Source organism: Grus americana, chromosome 3 (assembly GCF_028858705.1).
Source record: "Grus americana isolate bGruAme1 chromosome 3, bGruAme1.mat, whole genome shotgun sequence".
Lineage (NCBI taxonomy): Eukaryota > Metazoa > Chordata > Aves > Gruiformes > Gruidae > Grus > Grus americana.
This window is the reverse complement of record NC_072854.1, coordinates 79,657,141-79,681,273: the sequence shown is the minus strand read 5'-3', so window position 1 is coordinate 79,681,273 and position 24,133 is coordinate 79,657,141. Positions and strand designations below refer to the sequence as shown.

Sequence of the window (24,133 nt, the reverse complement as noted above, 5' to 3'; positions counted from 1 at the left end):
AACACACCATCCGACAGCTCTGAAGGGGCAAAACAGCTTCAGTCACCTAGAGGCAACAGCCCAGCCAAAACACCCTGTTTCACTGCTGTTTCTGGGAATCAGAAACGTTCCTCACCTTTTCAGAAAAGATCCCACTCCACAAATGCACTTAAGGTGGAGTTTAGCTGGTGGAGTTGCAGAGAGGTGTCTCAAGACACAATTCCACCTATTTCACAAGGAAGTAGCATTACTAGTAAAGCTCCTCCCAAATTTGAGAACTATATTCTCAGGACAAGAGGCTCGTATTTCTTCTAGCTATTCTAGGCACATTTTCTCTGTGCTGAGAGGGTTGGGATTGAGAAAAGGCAGCTCCGGGGAGATCTAATTGTGGCTTACCAGTACCTGAAGGGGCCTACAGGAAAGATGGCGATGGACTGTTTATCAGGGAGTGTAGTGACAGGACAAGGGGTAATGGGTTCAAGCTGAAGGAGGGTAGATTTAGATTAGATATTAGGAAGAAATTCTTCCCTGTGAGGGTGGTGAGGCACTGGAACAGGTTGCCCAGAGAGGCTGTGGATGCCCCCTCCCTGGCAGTGTTCAAGGCCAGGTTGGGTGGGGCTTTGGGCAACCTGGTCTAGTGGAGGGTGTCCCTGCCCATGGCAGGGGGGTTGGAACTAGATGGTCTTTGAGGTCCCTTCCAACCCAAACCAGATTCTATGATTCTCCATACAGTAGATTTTTCTCCAGTGGCAATATACTCCACAGTCTGTTAAAAATGGAGTATCTGATGGTGCTTGAATTTTCCTTCTCTAATGGGATCTCTACTAAAATCAGCATAAGGAACTTCAGAAACATACTCCCACATACCCCACTTCTAAATATTGACTGCATGTCAATATTATTAATATTTATTATGTCCAGGCATTTCAGATACAAAACAATCAGACAAATTAAAAGAAAGATTTATTTTTTTTAAAAAGAAACTTCCACCATTCGTTTTTCCTGGCAAAGTCTTTGTGCGTTCGCTCTTCCAAAACATAATGCTGTGGTATCTCAGAGTTTCTGAAGTGGCAGTGTAGGCACTGTACTCTTATGTTTCATTGAGTGCTCGTTCAAAACAGCTGTATGTTCTATATAAAACATGTTTACATAGTAAATGTACTTCCTGTAGACACAAAGAAATGTTAATGAATAACCATTCCTGCATTTCAAATTTTGCAGGGCTGTGGGAAGGATCAGTGCATGACAAAATAGTTAATGTTCACCCACTTTCTGGCACATGAAATCTGTTACTACAACTAATCCCTTACAGAGAAAAGAAAACATGGAAAACAAACTGGCGCTGGCTGGTTCTACTATGCTTTTTTTTTTTTTCTTTCCATAGAGAAACTGTGAGATGCATATACATGGGAGAGGAACAGAGGAGGTATTCAGTGGAGAATGCCAGAAGGCATGGACTCCTTTTGGTAGGCAAGGCTGTTGGCTTTAATTGTATACATTGTCTTGGATTCTCACCTTCAGAAAAAATGCCAGTTTGATCTCACACAGTATTCACTACCCGTATTTACATCCTATTGCCTGGGGGCCAGGGAAGGCAAACAACAGGCATTTTCCTTTCAGTCAATTTCTATCTGAAAATCTGTATGGCTTAAAAGACTTCTTAAATAACAGATCTGCGTTTGTCCTTGAACATTTTTAAAAAGCAAAAATCAGGTGATCTGATCTATAGCATTGCTCCTGAAAAAGCCCCCCCCAAAAAACCGAATTCTACTCTAGGTGAAGTTCTTTCTGAAACACAAAAATATTAAAGAATTAAGAATTTGGTATATAGCTGTGAAGTCCCACACTCGATCCCCACTTCCCTGTGAAGTAACCCACTAAATTAGTTAGGGTTTGCTATACAGCAATTTTGTCTGAAATACATAGCTCTCTCTTCCAGTCCCCTGAAAATACACAAGCCTGAAAAAGAAGCACAGATAGGAACCAATCCACTTCAAGGGAAACCCAAACAGCATGGGGCAGATCCTCAGTGGAGTAAAGCTTCTGCACTGAAGTAGAGGGGACAGGAATAGTTTACGCCAGCCAGGAATCTGCTCCACATCTGCAGACCAATTTATGAAAAAAAGGTGATACACCATACATTGACCAGATGCACTAATGTTGTATAAGGCAAAACCAAGCTCTGCTGAGGATGTTCCAACATTTCTCCACAAGATTTCACAGCATACAAAAACTACTTCATGTGAATGAAAATCTTTTTTATCTGCAACCTCGCGGCATGGTTTGAAAGTGCTACTGTGGACAAGGTTTTCAAAGGCCACCCAACAAGCAATGCTCAACTATATCTTCTTCACAGGGTGGCATATGAACAGCACATTTCAGTTTTAACAGACTGAAAAAAAATCATTACCACAGCAATAAGAGTGAGCCCTCGGAGCAATTTTCTCAATAAACACATTCTTTGACAATTATTTTTGTTCAAAAGATGTATTTTGGTTTTGAGATAAGATTTTTCATGGTATCACAGCAGCTAACAAAGAACAATCTGGAGTTTTTTCTTTTAGGAATGTAAATACCTTCTTATGTTTTGTAAGAAACAATAATTTATTAAAATAAACTATTTATTAAATTCATAGAACTCATTCTCTTAAACTACCTGAGGAGATGAATTTCTGGCAAATTTGAGAAGTCCTCAGGAAGTAATGTGGTGCATGTGATGAACCTCTAATTATTAAAATGCTGTTTGCAAAACATTTTTTCAGAGGCGTTTAATTTCTCCAAAAGAGATCTGAAACAAATGAGGAAAGAAAAAAGTTTCACCAGAAGCAACGGCCACAATTAAAGACACATATAACACAGCTAATGAAATCAGAAGAAAACGATTTCTTTGTACACATTCTAAGAGATAAGACAGTAAATGTCAGGATGCAATGCTATTTTGACTTACCAAACACTGCCACCATGTGTTCACTTCAAACAGTATCAGGCTGCTTGAAAACTGCTAGTTGATAAATATTAAAAGATAAAGTAAATCAAATTTGTTGCTCTATCTCTTATGTAAAATGTTTCTGTATGATGCAGTAATGATGACAACCCCAAAGAGGTTTTAAGTATTTTTAGCCACTTGTGTTACATTTGTGTAAGAACACATGGTTCTGTTTCTAAGCCCTTCTATCATCATTGTGGAGAGCACTAACTAGAGAATGACAGAGAGAAAATAATGGACCAGCTTTGTTTCCACACACTGATGCCTACCATAATTGATGTTTCATTGTCTTTGTGCAGTGCCCACCTCAGTAAACTTCTAGTTCATCTTGATGGTTGGTCCCTAGAAGGTACCAAAACCCACAAATGTTCACACAACTACAACATAATTATTTCAGAGATTGGCTTTTCTTTAAATGTTTGTGTGTATGAATAAAAGCGTTTATTCATATAATGATGAAGACAATGGATTCAGAAGACTTCCTACAATATTAATTTTCACTAGTTCTAATGTAAGCAGCAAAGGATCTCTACTCTTACTTGAAAACTACATCCATTCCAATTTGAATTAAAAGCATTCAATTTTTTATTATTTAATACCATCTCTCACCTGAAAACTCCCCTTGAGGTGGAAGGCAGGCAAACAAACTGTATCTCATTATTGAAAAGCTAAAATTATTAGAGATGCTCCTCTTCTAATTTAGATGGGATATTGAAGAAGATGCAAAGGAATTCCAATGACTTAGCCAGAAAGATGGATACCTGATTTTCTTCAAAGTTCTCAAAACTTCGGTCATACATTCTGAGTTGGGATGCCTAACATCAGCTTGTAATATCAGGAAGTATTAGAAACAAATTCTCAGCTATTTTTAATTTACACACACATATAAATTGATTAATTGGATGCAGAAGAACTGACTGAAGAATCGTCACTCCCTCAGCATTATCCAGGTAAAATATTTCAACCACCTTTCTCAGAGGATGCTGCAGACTCCATGTCTATGTCTGTATAGATTCACTGAGTGAATACTAGCTCCATGAAAATGCAGACCTCGGGGACCAAGGACAACAATTAATACATATGTAAGTAATATTTGGGTGAAATACCACACTTGCAAGAAAACATTCTTTGGTACAATTCTAGGTATTTGAAATGTCAAGAATTTTGAAAAAAGACTGAACAACAACATGAATGCCTAATGGATGACTATGCAGTTTTGGACAGCTCAGCTCCAGAATTAATTCCCTTTAGGACAACAAAAATCAGAACACTTGTATTTAAATGTGATGTGTTTCGTCAGGATTACTCATGCATGTACCTGCTGGATGTCTTTGGTTATTCCAAGCTTCTTTTGCTCTCAGGAATACCGAGTGTTCAGGGTCAAGATTTTTCTAATATGATGAGGCTTTGGGCAATGTGGTCTAGTGGAGGGTGTCCCTGCCCGCAGCAGGGGGGTTGGAACTAGATGGTCTTTGAGGTCCCTTCCAACCGTAACCATTCTATGATTCCATGAAAACTTCAAGTGACTCCAAGCAGATGGCAAAGATGAATAACTGAAGTGGAAAAGTCATTTCAAGTAACTGATAAAGAACAAACCCATGATCTTTACCATGTCTCTTGTCATTCGTTCGTCCATGTGCATTGTAGAATATACATTTATTCTGCAAGTCTTTTAAGAGCAGGAAGAAACCATAAGCCCTGCATGCAGCTCTACTGGTAAATGACAGCATTAAATCAGAATAAATTGGATTGTCCCAGTCTGGTTCAGATTTGTCTAACAATAGATGGTAGCAGCATTCCCATCAGAAAGCTTCAAAGGTAGGAAAAAAAACCTGGAAAAGTATCTTTGACAAAATTGCCGGTTTGTCGTGTTTCTTACCGCAGACTTAAAGCAGTAAATCACATCTATGGCAATAATTAGTAATGGAGAAACTGTCAATATGCTCCATCTTTGGTAAAAGCATATGAAGAGTATAACATGCAAGATCATTTCAGGAAAGTTTAAATATAGGAAGAAAAGGAGAACTTGTGTTGTTGAAAATATACTTCTATAGTCTATAAGGTGCTTTTCAGTACATGAACATTCTTTCAAAAGGAGAAAGTGTGTCAGCTGTTTATGTACTTTTAAACCATGATTGTGTTTTAATTTCTTGATCTCTTTCCTACAATAAATATGCAAAGCTTAAATAATTTTTTGCCTTACAATAGTTATCACCATCAAAACAAGTGTCATCATAAATGTCACTACCAAGCTACACTTAGCAGAAGTCAACACTTCTGAGCAAAGTCAATGGGTACAAAATAAGCCTTCAAAACTATAATTAGGATTTGCCAACTCAGATGTTAAAAAAAAAAAAAAAAAAAAAAGATGAGATTTCAGGCTGTGGGTCATATTCATTATTCTCTATTCCTAGTTTTAATCTTTTTTATCCAGTTCATACTTCTTCACATCATTTAGTTCCATAGTAACAAAAGAAACTTGGAAAGTTACATAGTTAAACTTCAAACATACACAATATATTGCAAGAGTAGCATAAAGGAAGCAATATGATCTTAGTTTACATTCATCCCACACACTGCATAAACTGAACTAGTAATTCTTGCACTGTGATTTCGAGTCAAGAAACACTACAAAGAATCTTATTAAAATGTAACTTGCATCTCTAATCTTTTGTAGAGGAAAACATTCTCCAGACATTACCCTCTGGTTTTACTCTCCATAGGAGAAAACAAATGGATAGAGATTGGTGGTCTTCTGTGTATCCTTTGAAATTCTACTCTTTGGGGATGAGAAAGGAGGAGAATTTATTTTGAAGAAAAATAAATAATTCAAATGAATGTTGTGCGCAACAAGAGGATAACTTTTCGAACTGCAATAAATGTGTCTGAGCACGTGCAGGTGAGTGTTCATATTTAATCTGCGTGAAGTTAACTCACTAACTAGATATGTATTGGGAATGAGCAGATGAAATTAAATGAAAGAAACACATATTGGGCAAAAGTTATTCCACCCTGCCTCCTTTAAAACCTGGTATATAAATGATACTGTGTTATCAGCTCTACCTCAGGGCAAGATCTGACTACTTTGAGCTAATAACAACCACCACAGCCGCCAGTGAGTACTACTTGATGCTAAATGTTCATCATTTCTTAACCTGTTGATCACAGTGTCTGATATTGTCAGTATATTTCAAAGTAAAAAATTACTTTTGGGATTTAAAATTTTCCAGAGCTTTTATCCAAACTCTTCTCTTAGATATTTTCAGTAAAATAGAAAACTACAAAAAAAAAAAAATCAAGCTACAAAACACATGATATAAAGCTAAATTTGCATTATCTTGATTTAGCTCACAGTCCATCTTTTTCACTGGATTTGGCAAACAGACCATTTTTCAGAAGCTTGATCATTCAACTCCAGTCTCAACAGCCACCTTCTAATAAAAAGACTAACTTTTGCATCCAAAATTTGACAATGACTGATGAAGTTTGTCTTTGAATTAGACTTGCCATATTTGAGGACTCCAGAACACTTAAAATATAAAAATGTCCAAATAATCTTAAAACCATTTAATTTACATAGCTAACTGCATTAACGTTAGCTTTCTGTCACTGATTTTCCTTATTTTTATCAAAGCCTTGTTTGTAAGCTCCATGGTTTCATCCCACTTGTTCTTCTCGGGGCTTGTGTATGTCACCAAGTTCTCAGTATATTGCAAGACTGACTTCAAAAACCTACAAGAAATAAAACCAAAGAAGAAAAAAAAATAAAGGATTTAAAACAAAAAAAAAAAAAGAAAAATATCTCAATGACTGATTTAAAGCTGCTATGGTCTCCAGATTTCCAAATTTCCCTCAGGATGATCAATACACTAAGGCTTCTTCTACTTCTGGAAGAGAACCACTCCCTCATTCTAACAGTAAGAAGTGATGACTTTCAGAACTGCCATTAACACTGTCATAGAAATAATGCAGTGATAAAATGTGTGATAGAATTTTCCCCAAATGGCTTCCTTTCATTTCTCAGTCAAATGTTTCACAATGTCTATGATATCTAACTAGCTGTTAGTTGACACACAAGGAGTAAAAACTACCAACATATGAAATACAGTTCTAATGTATTAATATTTTTGAGTGTGTGATTGTTCCCTATCTATACTAAGGAAGAGTCTAATAAAAATTAAAAACATAAATAACTGGACCATATATTTTCAACTAAGTTATTTTTGTTCTTGAGTGAATGTAGCCTGAGATATAATGATGACTATAATGATAGAAAGAAGGATGACAATGTATTAAAAGTCATGCTGTTCCTTTTTATTTTTTTCTATACAGGATTTATATTACAGATCAAAATGGAATGTGTACAACTTCCTATTTTCATAAAGTAAATATTATATACTCACTTTAGATACTGCTGATAATCAAAAGGATTCTTCTTACAAACCAAATGAATGTTGACTAGTTCCAGAGTAATCAATACTAAGATGAGCCGTAACGCAGGAGACAAAAATTGAATGCTAGTAATAAGCAAAAATATTTTAAACAAATTAAACCAAATTAAATATAAATAATATAAAAAATTGTTCAAACTTCTGCATCCATCCTAAATAGCTGGATATTGCATAGTGGTGGGAAAAGAAAAAGACTATGAAATGTCCTTCAGCAAAGAGCAGAGCAAATATATAAACAAAGACTAGAAATTATGAAACCTCAAAAAGAGAAAAAAAAAAAAAAGAGAAACACATATAGTTAAGATTCCAAATGAAACCTCACCAGCACCCATTACTGCATAGATAATAGAGTTCAATTGAATTGCAAATATGTATCATCAGTTGTTTAAGCTATGTTTCTTAAATAATACAGTTAACATTTTTAGGAACATAACCTAGCCAAGAATACAATATTTACGCTTTCCCCAGTTTTTAAAGTAGATTCATAAATCCTTGGAAAACACTTCTGAATAGGAACAAAATCAATGGAGTAGTAAGCAATCTCTCTTCTATCTATAAAGATGCTGACCCAAATAGAATGATAAAAAGCAGCAGAACTAAAATAGGTAGAGTCTTGAAATCAGTTAAACCTACTGCATTCAGGTAAAACTTGAATGGCATTTATACGTGCAAATAGGAAAAGCTAGCAACTAAAAAATACAATCTAACATTTAAACGATACTTTTATTTGAAAGCTTGTAATTCACAGCGAAGTAATCTAGCAATGCTAAAAATACCCATTAAATTATTCTCCAGTTTGAGATCTTCTGGTTATTTCAATATTACTATGTAATAGAAATCTGGGTTGACACTTAACTCTGAAACGGTTAACAAGAACACAAGAACACTGTTGACTAAACTTCTAAGACAAACCACTGAAAGCTAGCAACAGCCGCATGCAGCCACTCCCTCATAAACCTAACCACAAAGTAAAGAAAAAACATCAGCCAACCTGTTTAACATTCGTAGATAGTTATGCCTCTGGCGAGAACGTAGAGTCTTGTTCATCCACTGTTTGTATTTCAACTCAGTGCTGGCAATAACTTGTTCAGACACTTGATGGCACTGTGCGCTTATTTTACGGAGTACCACCAATATTTCCAGAACAGGTCGTGGAGAATAAAGTGTGCAAATACGTGTATCACAAAGTTCAGTCAACAGCCTCCAAAACAGGAAGGAATTGTTAATTTCAATCTTTCGTTAGCTGGATTTAACATGAGATACATTTCACATTCTGTGTGGTTTGATTAATAATGTTTTAAGTCAGAAAACCTGGAAACAGATTATGTCTACCTCATGACTGAAAAAAAGCAAGGATCTACGTAGTCGGGGTAGCGATTGTGTTCTCTATCACTTTACTGAATATAAATGCAAAACTGCTGGTGATCAATATGTTTCCCATTTCAGATCAAAGAAATACAACCACAAGAAACAAAACTGCCTGGCTGAAATGATACACTGAACACATCAAATCACAGCAGGGTTGTGGTTGAAGCCTCCCACCATAGTTCAGTTCACAATGAATTAACATCCACCATAATAAAACTCACTCAAACAAATGATATTAATTAGTACTCCCATTAGTGTGTGGTCTTTCTTCTGGGCAGAACAAGAAGCAGATTTAACACTTCGTAAAACACAGGTGGCGAGGCCATTGTTTTAATCAACACCACACGAGATTATGCTTTGTTAAAGCACCCAAATATCTTTCTGCCGTCATATTCTAATCTGCTGACCTAATGTGTCACACATCGCTTTAAACATCTGTTCTTATAGAAATGTTTCTGATCTCCCTCATGCTCACATTATCTCTGAGAAAGCAAAACATTCATGACTAAAAGTGATAAAGGCAGAAAATTCTAAAAATGGTTTAACACTTTAGGCTTCTTTTTCATAAAAGTGCAAATTGATGGTAGCAAACAGAAGGCACGCTTGCTACATAAGTAAAGCAACAGGTAAAATCCTCTTTGCACCATCCTGCCCATGCCTAATGGGTTTGATTAGGAGAGGTTTTTTCCAACATATTGATTCAGTCATGGGACTCTTAAGACTGCTATAAGAGTGCCAATTAAAAGTCAAATTGTTTTGATCATTATTCCAAGTCAGATATAATTGGAACTAACATACCTCCAAGTCTGACAATATATATAAGAAGGTATCTTCTATTTTGGAATCTTGATACTAAAGCATGTAAGAACAGAATTATGTAGCAGCATATTACTATTTTAAATGCCACGCACAGCTGTCACACCAAGCACATTAAAACGAATTTCTGATGCAGCTGTAGCACACAAAACAGATTAAACGCAACTTAATCTAATCAGTACATAAATATTTAAAAGATTTTGCTTCGCCGGTCTGAAAGAAAAAAGGTTTTTTCATGCTAATTTCCAAGTAAAGTCTCTACTGTAATAATGTCCCAAATCTACAGTGTCTCATCTTCACTTTGAAGATGATGTTCAGCTGCATTCTTAAGATTTCTAGATTAAATCAGCAGCAACACTAGAAAAGTGCATGCGACATTTCAAGCATTGAGTAACTTTGGTTTGAGAGTTCTTGTGTTGGGCTGCATGTAGAAGCTGATAGTGGAAATTGGGAGGATATCAAACTCACCTCTCTGTTAAGACACTATTGATTGGATCATCTGAAATACAGTAATTCTGGGGCATATATTGCTGCAACTGAGATGTAATTTCAGATATCATCAAAATTAAAGTACTAGCTTCAGCATTTCCTTCCAACCTTAAAAACAAAAGAAAAAAAAATTAAGATTTGAGATGATGAACATGTGTAGTGCTTATTATTTCTCAAATGACACAGAATAAGATGTAGATTTTTTGGATAGCAGTGTATTCAATGTCCACTCTCACTCTCTAATATTATGGTTCTTTTTCCCTCCACCTTATGATTTTCTTTCTCCCAACTAAAACCTAACTTTTCTCAGTCTCAGCAGTTTTCTGAACCCCTCTTAATCCTCTATTCATTCATCAGAATTCTGCAGCATATTGAGTATGTGCCAGCTGCACTGAATTTTCACCTCTTAGCTCTGAACAAGTACAATTTCCTCCAGTGATATTATTAACAACTTCCTCCTTTTCAAGTAACAAGAGAATGTTACATTCTTTTTCTAAGTAATATCTCATGTCAAGTCTTCCACTGATTTGGCTACCAAGCCCTTTTCAGAATAAGCAATTATTTTCTGTATTACATCTGGTGAGCCATCTTTTTGTTTTTATTGTGACAGACTCGAGCTCTAGTTTAACTTCCTAACAGCCCCTTCAGCATCTCTTCAGAAATCGAATATGGAGTCACTAACACCTTTGTATGTTTCAGATGTCTTCTCATTCCCTTCAAGTCAGCACACTGTTTACAGTTTGTATAGTATCTGTACTGATATGCATAGCATAGATTAAGCATAGATTAAGCTAAAAAGAACAAAGGGATGTTCTCACAACTCCTCTGGTGTCTTCCTAGTAAAGTATTTGAAGAGACATTTCACCATCTCAAATCCCATTCTTCATAACTATTTTAAGAACTATCTTTTTTTTTAAATAGCATATAAATACCTTTTATTTGTTTGAATGTGTTCCTCAGGCACTGTTGGCAATTCCGGCCATAAGTGAATGCTCTTCATACATTCCAGCACCTCAAAAATATATCATGAAAAATGCTATGTAAAGTACAGCCTTTGACAGACAGGACAACAGTCTACTCTTCTTCTCTACTACTTCTCTTAGTGGCTATTTTAGAAAAAAAACCTGCAACAGGTAGTGAGTTACTTGTTCAGTAGGCATAATTGTGTAAGCTGAAATCAACTGTTAAGGTTTCTGTTAGGGCAAAGTCTTGAAGTACACTTTCATGCTAAAACACCATCTGAATAAACTAATTTACTATTCTTTCTTCCATTTTTTAATATAAAAATTAACTAACATGACTTTGGTAACATATGGTTTGAATGCTGACACAAATGCGAAGTACTAAGTATGTCTACCGCAATCTCAAATCAATAGAGGAACATCTTCAAGCAGTTCAGTAATTCATAAACTGATCAGCAGAGAACTACCGCAACACTTGAAAGTAGATTTTGCTACAATGACAGAATCTTAATCAGTCAGCTTTCATACAATAAAAACCTTAGATATAGCCTAATCCAAGATTCCTAGAGACATGACCGAACAGAGTGTTCCGGACATAAAAAAAGCACAAGGAGATTAAGAAAACTACAGAACAGCAAACATTCAGGTAAGAAGCTATTCAGTGATCCAGAGCACAAATACAGCATCAATTGCATCAACAGAAGGAGTGTTCTTAATTATATCTCATTTTAACAACTGTAAATTCTGAAAGATAAAACTAAAAAGCTCATTAAAAAATATGACAGATTTTAACTTTTTAGGACAATCAAAGCACGAAGACAACTAGACCAATTTTGAAGATTCACAATTTTAAGGACCGAAATGCTTTCACAGTTGGAAGTACCCACCTGTTTCTTAAGTCGAGAAATTGGATGAAATCGAGAACGGTAGGAACTTGCACAGTTCATCAGTGGTTTTATGACCGTGTGTTCCTGATTTACAAAATCATAGACAATACACAACAGTTTCTTTAAACTGTCCTAATCGTATACAGACCTAGACTGATACTTAATTTTACACAAGCCACCTATAATACTGAAGTCAATAAAGACTTCCAAATGTCTGAGGGCTGAAAGCAGTGATCAGCACAGTGAGTGTTTAAAGCTTAATTTCTTTGACACATTTAGCTATGAAACCTGACAGCAACTGACAGAAAAGCAACCAAATACTCTTAACGCAGCAGCATGCAATATAGCTTGAGAAACTAAAAAGAGCTACAACTAATAAATGGAAAATTTATCTCGCAGGTTGCTGTATGATATTGAAAGAAGTAATCCCAAATATTAAAAGGAAACTGGGGGGGGGGGGGGGAGCAAATCTAATAATTGCTAATGTTGAGAAACATGTAATGTTATACAAAAAGCATTCATGAATTCACAGTATAGAGTGTGGATACAAATCATACCTCCATTAGTGAGCCACCATTAATTATAGCATCTCAGAGAAAGAAAATCTCAAATATTACATACCTCAGTGGGTGAGCTACAGTTGTTCTACATGCCTTTTGGATAATTCAGCAGATAAACAGGCTAGGTATCAATATAATTTGACAACTAAAATTAACTGGAATCACTATAATTTATGAATCAACCATGTGAATGGTTAAGTAAACAAATTAAGGTACAGTAAGAAAGGGTAATCTTTTGGAAATGTTTCTCTACTTATTTCACTACAAAACTAGAAGAAACATACTTTCACATTTTTTTACTTGGAGGAATACTTCATTTCCACAAAAAGCTGCTGTTAAGAAAGATTTGGTCATAAGACTATCTAAAATCAGATTTTGCATCCAAAATAACTGAAAAAAATCTTCTGAGAGGGTAACATTGATCTCTACCTTAAAAGCAAACACGTCCTCATCTGAGAATCTGCAGAGAAGAGTAATTGCAAATGCAACTATCTGATTAGCTACTTCTCTGGGAAATGCTTTTAGATTGATCTCTCCATGGCTTAAACGATCTCTTATACGTGGACCCTCCTGGTGATTCAAGAAATCCCAAAGAAATTCCTGTGGAAACATAGACCAAGTATATAGAATTCTATTCTATGTGTATTCACATAGAATACATTCAGTGTATAAAGTATTTCTGAAAGGTAAGTATATGATCGTGTCTATAGGAAAGAGGCATTTAGATGTTCAGAAAAAACAATGCAAACTATGCTCATAGCAAAAAAAAAAAAAAAAGACACCTCATCCATCTTGGTAGCTTCTGAGGAAATTCAAAACTAACATACATGCTATTTCGTGAGATGTAACAACAGATCTTCTTCAGCTTTGTGCCCCCCACACCCCGCTGCCTCTGGCAACAGGACAATATACTCAGGTCTACTCTACAGTCTCAAAAGGCCTCTAAATTGAACATCTCTAGTTTTCATGTTCACTATTTGTTTGGGTGGCAAGATGCAGGATATGGTCTGGTAGGTCTGCAGCTGTTTTTTTGTGCCATCTGCCCAAGTAGTGTAAGATGTGTCCCAGAAGCAATCAGAAATAAGTTTTAATTTTCCCTGTATGAGGCATTGGTTTTTCTTTTGCTCCATTCAGCTGATCTTCAGAAATCTAAAGACAAATATCTCTAAGACTTCTATATTTCAGACAGAAAGATAGTCTTAGATGCTAACCCAATATGGCTTGTCAGGTACTACTTGTATCCTTCACAACGAAAAAGGGTAACAAGCTTCTGATTCTAAGCTGCTAGAGATAAGCTATGTGAAATAAATATTAGGCATGATCATAACTATATTGCTAAATTTAAAAACAGACAGAACAACAACAAGAAAAAAAAACAAAACTAAAAACTTTCCAAGCACTTGCCATGGCAGGTTCCTCAAGAACTGCAGGAAGCTGGTTGACTTCATTATCCAAATGCTTTGCTAGCATCTAGGAAACAGTAATTTGAATAGAAACTTATTATTGAAAGCCAAACAAGCAAAGAAAAAACACCAAGTAATTAGTTTCCCTAATTTTAAGCAATTATTTCTGCAACTCAAGAATCAAGGTCCCTAATTATTACTGACAGACAATTTGAGATAATTCAAGAGAGTTGTAAAATTGAGGATTTCTGCTTGCAAGTTTTATTTGTATTTATTCTAAATAACAATGTAGGGAAAATGACAGAATGTTTCTGTGAGATGAAGAATTTAAAGATAAAAACATTTAGAAGAAATTAAAGTCTGTTCCTTAAAATTTGCATTAATTTTTATATTTTCTGGGGGATTCCAAATTTAAAATGTTTACTGTTCATCATATTCTATTTGGAAAAAATTTACAAATAATGTCTTATCCAACGCAAGAATGAGCTTTCTGGTCTCTAGTAATGGGAAACATGCACATGCTTACATTCTGACGTCGATATATATATAAAAAAAATCACAAGTACCTCATCAAAAGTGGTGTAGAGAGCAGAAGGCTAGAACAAAAGACAATTAATATTATTCGATTTTCAAATGAAAACAATTAACTAGAAACATATACCAAACATATTTATTAATTTGCATGAGATACTACAGGTGCATGAATACAAAAAACCCCACCTCCTTACAAATGAAAAAAGGGATTGTTGCATTTTCTGCCAAGTTTTCTTAAAATAAATATAGCATGACCAACTTTCCACCCTAAACTACTGTTTCTGAACAATAACCTTCAAGTACTTTTTCAGACCTCTTTTACTGGCAGACGTTTTTACAAAAAACTGAGGCATTCCTGAAACTCTACTGGAAATTTGTAAATGAAGTTCCAGAATTTATTTATTTATTTTAAATCTGTAAATGTTTAGACACTATGCTTCTAGAATAACTACTTTACAAATACAGTTAGCATGAAAACATAATTGACTTTAGACAGAAATTTTACCTCAGCTGTTAGCATTCGATTTGGACATTTATTAGTTGTAGTGAAGAGCAATCTAAGTCCAACTTCCAGCTGAGGAAGTAAGAGAATCACACAGTCAGCATACCTGAAAAAAGAACAGAGATACCCAAAGGGGTATTTCCCCCTTATAAATATAATCCAAATAGAAATTAGAGCCACCTCAGAGTTATACTCTCAGGCCAAACAACCCAGACCAAAATTCCTTTGTAATGCACTTTGTAAACAAACAATAAATGACTACCTGTGCCCAGCGGAAGCTGGCCACCAAATTCAAACCAGCTCAAAGATGAGAATAATTTACAAAAAGATAGAACATGGGAGAGGAAAACAAAACAACGTAGGGTTGTTTTTTCCCTAACTCAACATGTTAATATCTGAAGAATTGTTTCCACTTGCCTTGTAAAGCTCTCCTTTTTGGCTACATCTGCAATAATTATTTTCAGGTTCAAAATATAGTTTATAATCCTGGTTGGCACAAAATAAAGTAGGAAGTCCACAAACTTTCTGAGACCACCAGAACAATGCATAACGATATGTTGTTCAGCAACAGATTTTAAAAAAAGCTTTGAAATCTACAAATGCTGCTATTATTCAATAAATATATTCTTTTTATATTCTATTAAAAAATAACAATTAAAAAAAATAATTGACTATTACCTGCTTTGCTTGAAAGCTGATAAAGCAGCCATCCACAATGGTGACATTGTTTTTAATACAAAACTGGATAGTTTTACTAGTTCTTCAGCTATGGAAAGTGTTTCGTGATTAAGATCTGCAAGTTAGCAAAACAACATTGATAAACTACATACATACAATTTATGGTTTACTAATTATTTCTTAGTATTTCACTGAACATATAAGATTATTTTTACATTTGTAAAGGTGGATTTAAAATTTATCCAATTTATTTTAACTATGCAAGTACAATGGTAGTCATAGTTAAGATCAGAAAATGAGTTTGTAAGATTGCATTTTTAAGGATAATATAAAATTACAGAATAAAAACAGTTAAAAGTCGTGGCTGCTTTTTACCGAGACTAGAAGACTACACAGCAGCTGGACCCAGTTGTTCACCTACTTCAAATACTTTAAAAAAGTGTAATATATATTAATCACTTGAGTTCAGTAAGAATCAGTACAATAGTGTGGACATTTGAACTTGAGCACGTTATTCCTACTCTATCAATTGTCTATGCTGACATTTAGCATAATAAATTAATACTTCATACTTCAATGCTACCATATAATGAAACTCACACTTATGAATTCACATTATAACTATCTTATCCAAGAGAAAGCTTAAAATGGCAAGTGCAACTTGATCGCAGTAGGTGTTTTTTTCAAAGCAAATCAACAGTTATAGGAGTTACACCACATGATGACTAGAATTTTATCAGCTTGATTTGATTCCCAAAAGCCTCAGTTCCATGAACAGATGCTCCACTGGCAAATTGATTACTTAGCACAAACTGACTATGACCACCGTTGACACCGAGGTTCCCCACATGCTGTTGTTGCTTTAAAAATAGTAGGAATAAAACAAGTAAGGTCTGTAGCCAGGGAGATGAGAAGATTTTAATCTAACACTTCAAGTTTTTCCCTGAGAAAAGGGAAAAAAGATGATGTCACTAAAGACGTGACACCATCCTTTACTCTGTTTCAACACTATCTTCCCTGTAAGATGCGGGGCACTCCTGCTGGGACCCTTGCAGCTGGAATCCACTGATTCTGGAAAGAATTAGATTTTGTAATGATAAACTAGATGACTGTTACATGAAATGAACTCTCATCATCAAAGACTGGAACATACAGTTGAAGTCTTTTAGAAGCAGAAACATTACACATTTCAATGTGTTATAATTATTTTAGAATGCAGTATTTTTTGATTCAATAGTCAGTGGAACTCCTTACATATTAAAAAGTTGTAGGACAACCATGATTGATTCATCTAATGACGTGTATACAGGTATCTTAGTTAAGATTCAATCTTAGAACTGTGGAAAATGCACTATTTTCAACAGTACTTTTGGATAATGAAACAATAGCAAATATAGCATAATAAAAACTTGCTAGTAGTTCAATACTTGCCTGGAAATACATTAAGCTCCTCTAAGCTAACGAAGATCACATAAGGTCGATGTACTAAAATGCATTTAGTTTGCAGAAGGTATGTCTGCAACAACTGACCCAATCCTGCAGTTAAAAAAAGCAGCATAGCACAATATCTAGGGAGAATACCATAATATATTAGAAAAGCTTACACAACTAAATATTTTCCAAGAATTAACATTTGTGGGTTGGGGACAAAGGTGGGGTTTCTTTTCTTTCAAAGAACATCCAAAACCTATACTCCTCATCTCTTTTGAGTAGGGGCACTTAATAATTAATTGCGTTCACAAGTATGAAAAAACAATGCAGAATTAGAGAAAAAAAAAAAATCACTATATTGACTGCTGCTGCTCCTCTGCATACCCCATTCCTCTGCCTTTTGCTCTGAGTTATTCCTGACTGCGCTGACAGACAAGGAACCAGGTTGTAAAAAAAGACCTTAAGCTTTCTTAGCTTTCCTGCTAGTAAAAAAGCCACTAGTCCTAAATCTGACCAGCTTTATTATGGCTGAAGTATTCTATGGAAATCCCTTTCCAAAAGAAGCAGCACCAGCAGGGGAAAACTGTCAGGGTACTGCCAGAGGCCTTTGGACATTCTTATTTTGTTTTTAAATTTTTTCAATAAGAGCAGTAAGTTTTATTGATGGCATTTCAAGCATTCTCAAGTCTGTCTGGTAAGAAAATAAGATTCTTTTTGGTAACTTACTTCGCAGGAATTTCTTGTGGGGATGCAAACCCATGCCACAAAACATTACGAAGATTCAGACCATACGGAGATCCAATGAATACCCTCAGTACATTCATCTAATGAATAAACAAAGTGATTACTGCATGAAGAAATATTTATTACCTTGTATCTTTCCCTGACAGAAAATTTCAGAAGTTACTGAGAAACTACAATGTCTACTGTCAAGATGACTGGCCACTGGCCAAGTAACAGCAACCCATTATTTGCAATTCCCAGTATTCTCTGAAAGGAAATCTTTCAGTTTACTTGCACATGCTACAGAATATAATACAGGAAGAACAAAACTAGTTATTAGACATTCCAAACAGTTATGACAGGCACATAAATACAATCAAGTTTAGCTCTTACTTCTCACAGTATAAATCCACCGTAATTTAATACAAATAAACACAAAATACAGATTTTGCATTAAAAGCTGTATTCCCAGATCACTATCAAACAAAAAAGGAAAATTTATGGTTTTGACTGTAAGAATTGAACTATTCCACATCATCAAAATTCAAGAAATAATCCTTATAACACTACTAGACTGACTAACAATACAAGCTTCTACAGTTCACACCCAATATTTTGTCCTAACAAAGAATTTATGTTTGTAAAACTGTATGAGAAAGACTACCTACTCTGTTTACACAAGAGTGTAAATTTCATCAGAATTTTGGGTTTATTATTTTTTTTTGCACATAGGGATGAACAAATTAGTTCCCTGTATTTTGAAAAATTCCAGTATGGTAAATGTTATAAGGCATCTTACTACAGTGGTGGTGAAGGGGAACACAGATTATCAGAAAGACCTAGTGCAGGATGTGTATTTTCAAGTAGTGCAACTCAGAAAGAGGCAGAGAACACTGCAGCTTGCTCACCCCCTTGACAGATATGTGAAATTTTACATATATAGGTTTTTCATGTAGAAAAGCAAGTAAGAACTTATGAGCTTGCATTAAAAAAATATTTCAATTTACAATATCCACTACTTTTGCCATCTATCCCCCAGACCGTAACTTGTATAAAATAAAAAAATTTCCAATATATTAAAGAATTTGCAAACTCTTCTTCAGTACAAGCAAAAGCTATGCTTGGAAACCTCCCAGTTTTTATTACTTATTTCAAAACTATGCACTTACTACAGCTTGTCCAAAGACAACTGCAAGCTGCTCAGAAGCAAGCAAGTCTCTTAGAAGGAAAGGGCAATCTTTACCAATCAGTAAATATACCTAATAAAAAAGCAAAACAGGTAACATAAGTAATTCAGTATATTACTTTGTATTTCAAACATACAACTTGACTATTTCACCCAGTAACCATTTTCATCATTGTAAAAACACTAACCAAATAAAACCCACCAAATCCTTAAAAAGCCTTTAAATTATGTGATTTCATGAGAAATTAAAATTTATGGAACATATGAGGAAAGAGGGCACATCCTACTTAATGTTCCCATAACTAGGCTTTTCACAGTGTCTGTACACGTACTGGTGTTCTCTTCAAAATAAAAAAAAAAAAGGAAAAGAAAAAAAGAAAAAAAAGTAAAGCACAACAAGAACACATAATTAAGAGAATAAACTCTACTCAGGACACCATACTTCATTCCTATCCTAGAAATCCATAGGATCTGTCATTGTTAAAGGAAAGAGACTTGTGGTTTGTCTTCTGATTCTGGCTGTTCTTTAAACTAGATTTTACCCTAGTTGGGCAATCTCAGCATCTTTAGTCTCAACTGCTATGAAGCCTTCCATTCTGTATATTCTCCCTGACGTTTTTTTCCAATCTTTGGAAGATCTTACTTCAAAATTTACCACTCCCCACACTTGGGCAAATTGGTTTGTCTAGGTGTGAATTAGCCCACTGTTCATTCTCTGGCATTTTCTTCTTATCCGTGGGCAATATACCCCAGCAGCAGTCTCTTAAAACAGCTGCTGCTCCCTTCTCCCTAACCTGCATGCCCATAAGTAGTGGTAGCATCTGTTTGTGTGGTCATGCAGCAAAGCAGATTAAGGAACTGATCCAGCTGAAAAACAAAAATGGGGGTAGGGGGAAAAAGGTGGAAAGGTACCTAGACCAGTTCATCAATCTAGCTTTCTTTGAGGCCTTCAGCTATTTGCACTCACATAACGTACAGAATACCAGCAAACAACGTAGATGGCTGTGAAGATTGACTAAACAAACTTGAGCAGTGCTATCACCAAATTTTGAACCACAGCTTAATTCATGTTCCATCAAAAAGGATTCACAATACAAGTTTCTTAATACCAGTCAGAATACCTAAGTCTAAGTCATATCACACATGCACTTCTTGCCTCATGCTGGTCATAAGCACCTGCAGTATTACTCTGTAAACTTAACAAGACTGCATGCCTTTACTAACTACTACAGGGTAAAGGAAAGAGGGAATGTGTTAACAAGACAAACGGTCAGGACTACAAGATGGATCCCAGATTTATCCAGCTGATCAGTTAGGTCTAGAATTGAAATTGTTAGCTGACTTCTAGATGTTTTTGTAGCACAACACTCATGTCAGTGAGTTTAAACAGATGTGCACTCTCCAAACAGAGCTCTGAGGAAAGAAGTTATCTAGCAGCCCCTTTCCAGCTGCATGCTCCTGTCTCTTCTTAAAGGAGTTACTGCATCATCAGATCTTCTGTGGAATGTATCCTGCTCCCTGTTTCAGTTAAATAAATCAGAGTAACAAAGACCTACTATATGTACACTGATTAAGCAAACTTTACTCTTTTTTAATGAAATTGGTTAGTAACAGCACTCACACAAGCAACTCTACCAGCACAGGCGAAGGAGCCCCAGAAGCTGTTTCCATTAGCACAACCAAATCCACAAAAGAACGTCTGTACAAAATGCAGCTGGGCTATTTTTGTGCTAGTACAGTACAGGGTAATCTCACATTTTCAGTGTCAAATTAAATCCAAGAGCTCATTCCCATCTTATAAAACCAAATCTGCAATAGACTCCTCAATGCTGGCACTTACATCACCCAAGGCTCGCTCCAAGCATGACGTTAGTTTCATTAAGCCAAGAGCAACTTCTGTAGTTTGTGTATATTGTAGAACATCAAATACTTCAAGAAATAACTGTATCATGGAGGAGAGGAAGAATGTTGTGTTAATTATTCAGAAGGAAAAAATCAAACTGTCAAAAGCACACAGAAACCTAAATATTTCTCTGTGATAGTCGCTATGGAAGTGTAGAAAGAAAACCAGACCAAGGAAATAAAACCATAGATGCCTGGAAAGAAACTGCCCTAGAACACCTCTTGCATTTTTAGTTGCAATATATCTAGTATCTCACATCTATAAAAACTATCAACAATAACTTTACACAGTTAGGTTAGGTTAGAAGAGGCCCAAAGCACCTCATGTTCTCTTTGTGGTAACTTATACAAAGTCTAATTACAAAATCAGGAAAATTAGAAGCAACTATGTATCAGAGAAGGACAACTAGTTACAAATGCCAAGCATTTTGGTTCATTGATCTCTCTTGTGTGTTCTTACATTAAACTTCCACAAAGGGTTCATGAGCCAAAATACAAATTGTCAACAGACATTTCCATACCTCTGTGTAGTTTGTCCAGCGGAACCATAATTCATACTGAATTACAAATTGCTCCTTGGTCAGAGATTTGAAGTGCAAATTAACAGATTCACATAGAGGTCCTAATGATCGTATGCTTTTGATATAGTCCACACTTTGATCTTAAATCGAAAAACAGAAGGTGATTACAGTACCAAACTTTCAGAAGAAACTCGCAAGAAGCAAAACCTGCTACAGCTTGTGTACATACTTAGCACAGAGAATTTTATCCAGACTATTTTATCTTGACTAATACACTACAAATTACTGTCCAAAAAGACCACACAGGTAAGATATAGAAAAGTGCAGTGTGAAACCAGATAAGATCAAGTACCTTCTCTAAATAATAAAAAACCCCAACCTTAATGCAAGAAAATATGGCAGTAAAGAGGATTATTATGTTTGGATTTTGTTGAAATGGGAAGAACCTACTAGAGTACATAAATTCCACATAATCAAGCTGGAAGCTAGCGCAGGCTCAGAGGACTCAGTCAAGTTGCACCACTTACACCCTTTAAAGAACGCAGATGGATGTGGTACCTTACAGAGTGGTATCACTGCTCCTCTTTGATGGGACACTTTAAATTCTTCTGATTTATTGAAAGATATTGCTTGAGGCAGGAACACCTATTATTTTTACTATCTCTGGAAATTAATAACAGAGCTTGCATGATGCAATTTGGCAAATTAAAATTCAGTGAGTTCATCAGGGCATAAATAGTTTGTTTTGGCTAAAAAACAATGATAAACTGTTCTACATAGAGAAAGGAAACCAAATGGTACTTCTGTACAAGCTAAAGTTGGGGAAGCAAATCCAGAAGCAACAGTAGGAATATTGATGGCCCCAGAGTGTTTTAAATTTACTGCAAAAGGAATAAAAAAAACACAGAAGAAAGCAATTATGAGGTAGGAGAGAAGAACAGGCACATGAAGTTGGGAACCAAAATGAATGAGGAAGCAAAGGAGCAGTAACTTACATAGCATAGATTACATGAATCGTGGGAGCAAATACCAAATACCAAACGTGAATGAAAAATTTAAAGCTCCTTGTAGATATGAACTGTATGTACTCTAATCTGCAGCAAAGCTAATGCTGTACTGTAATAAAATGTTATAACTAAGCCAGGATTGCTATGAACTGCACTGAGATTCTGTATCAGTCTTAAATGTATCACTACTACAACAGGTAAACACCAACCTGATTCAAGGTAACACACATGCTCTGTAACAGCTTGCCAGCATACTTCACCATTTTCAGACAAAATATTATTAATATCATAAGTGTCTTTTTTCTCAAATCCAAGTTTGCAAATCACGTAATGTACTGGTGGAGAAAGACAAGTACTGACGGAGTCTGATGATGCCATCTAGAACACACACACACACAGAGTCCTTGCTTTAAGAAAGTACATCAGAACAAAGAAAATTCTTATTAAAGCATACCCATAAGCACAGATATACAGATAGTAATACGGCATCTGTAAACAAGTTGTTAAGTTTTGCAATGCAACTTTCATCTATGCATGTGATGAAAGGAACTCTGAGCAGAACCACCTTGAGGAAAAGTGAGGGGAAGGAGGAGGGGAAGAATTGCTCTATTTGCATAATGCCAGGTTGGTATATTTCTGAATGTTTGTATCTACTAAATTGATGCCAAGAGAGATTGAAGCAAAAGATCCCAGTTTCTATGTATGTTCTGCCTAATCTTTGAGCTTGCAGGGAAACTGATGCTACTTCAAGTAAAACCAAGAGCTTTAGTCCTTATGAAGAGCAAAATTATTGGTGGGGGCAGGGAACATGGAAATGCTGCACAAATTGGTAGTAATGCTAGAACAATCAGCATAAACGCGTATTAGTCTGAACAGAAAGACAGAGTCAGAAACACACATTTATATTAAAGAATTTGCAAAGATAAAACTGCTTATGCTAACAAGGAGGAATATGCTTCTGATTTAGTAAAAAATGTCACATTTCCTCATTAATCAAATGGAAAAGACAAACAAATTGTCTGCAAATAAAGAGTCACAACAAACATGAAAACATTTCATTAAAAAACAAAACAAATTTGTCATTATTTAGGTGGTGGAATTGATCCTCACAGTACATGATTTCTGAATTCATGGCTTCAAGGAGACACTACGTATTTATACGGGTTACAGCACAAAGCAAGTATGACAGTTTCTATCATGAACTGGTATTAGTGCCATCAGGAGTATCCTATCTGCTATTAAAAAATAATCCAAAATTATCATAAAACATATAATTCGGTCCTTCACGTTATTTGGAGGCACCCCACGTTTCACCGTCAGAGACAGAAGGCCAGAGCAAAACTTGAACTACCGCCGCCACCCTTTATTGTCTAGAACAGACCAGACAAGGCGCAGGTAGCTAGCTGACATTTTCAGTCAGAGTACGCGACCAAGTCCCAGGCTTCCACTGGTGACGGCGCCGCAGAAGCAGGGCTAGGGCTGCCGCTAGGGCTAGGGCTGCCGCTAGGGCTAGGGCTGCCGCTGCCCCCGCCCCGCCGCCCTCCAGCCGTAGCACCAGCTTTCCCCAGGGCCGGCAGGGGCCGCGGGGAGCCCCGCGGGGGTGAGGGCGGCAGCAGCCCCCGGCCCAAAGCCTTCGAGCCCCCTCTCGCTCACAGAAGCCGCCACCCCACCCCGCCATGGCGACCTGCTGCCGTTACCTCCGTTACTGCTGGGCCCGCCCACTCAACGTCACGACGCTATGCTAGCGC

At 36.1% G+C, this 24,133-nt stretch overlaps 1 protein-coding gene across 7 annotated transcripts; it reads right to left on the bottom strand.

Moving 5' to 3' along the window:
• Nucleotides 1–904: 904 nt before the first annotated feature.
• Nucleotides 905–24,101, bottom strand: ERMARD (ER membrane associated RNA degradation). Of its 7 annotated transcripts, none has more exons than XR_008576287.1 (18): nt 22,595–23,881; nt 21,379–21,518; nt 20,796–20,897; nt 18,939–19,028; nt 17,773–17,870; nt 17,047–17,183; nt 15,616–15,730; nt 14,941–15,043; nt 14,468–14,497; nt 13,903–13,968; nt 12,928–13,098; nt 11,939–12,022; nt 11,022–11,101; nt 10,069–10,197; nt 8,408–8,617; nt 7,369–7,482; nt 2,636–6,697; nt 905–2,080 (listed from the first exon to the last, which is right to left on the bottom strand). XR_008576287.1 is itself a non-coding variant. In XM_054819478.1 (18 exons), exons 2-18 carry the CDS (start codon nt 22,761–22,763, stop codon nt 6,538–6,540), a joined length of 1,998 nt encoding a protein of 665 aa, XP_054675453.1. In that variant the 5' UTR covers nt 24,083–24,101; the 3' UTR covers nt 905–6,537. The 7 variants fall into 7 exon arrangements, 4 of the variants coding, with proteins under 4 accessions (XP_054675453.1, XP_054675454.1, XP_054675456.1 ...); XR_008576289.1 differs by having other exon boundaries at nt 905–1,109; XR_008576288.1 differs by having other exon boundaries at nt 905–2,767; nt 2,927–6,697.
• Between the last annotated feature and the right edge of the window lie 32 nt (nt 24,102–24,133).

Bases quoted from the DNA above. Each gene is read 5' to 3' on its own strand.
- ERMARD (XM_054819478.1), bottom strand. From the start codon at position 22,763: ATGGCATCATCAGACTCCGTCAGTACTTGTCTTTCTCCACCAGTACAT. The intron at 15,044-15,615 runs GTAATAGTCAAT...TTCTTTTTTCAG, and splicing joins TCAGCTTTCAAGCAAAGCAG to GTATGCTGACTGTGTGATTC. The intron at 7,483-8,407 runs GTTGGCTGATGT...GCTTATTACTAG, and splicing joins TATCTACGAATGTTAAACAG to CATTCAATTTTTGTCTCCTG.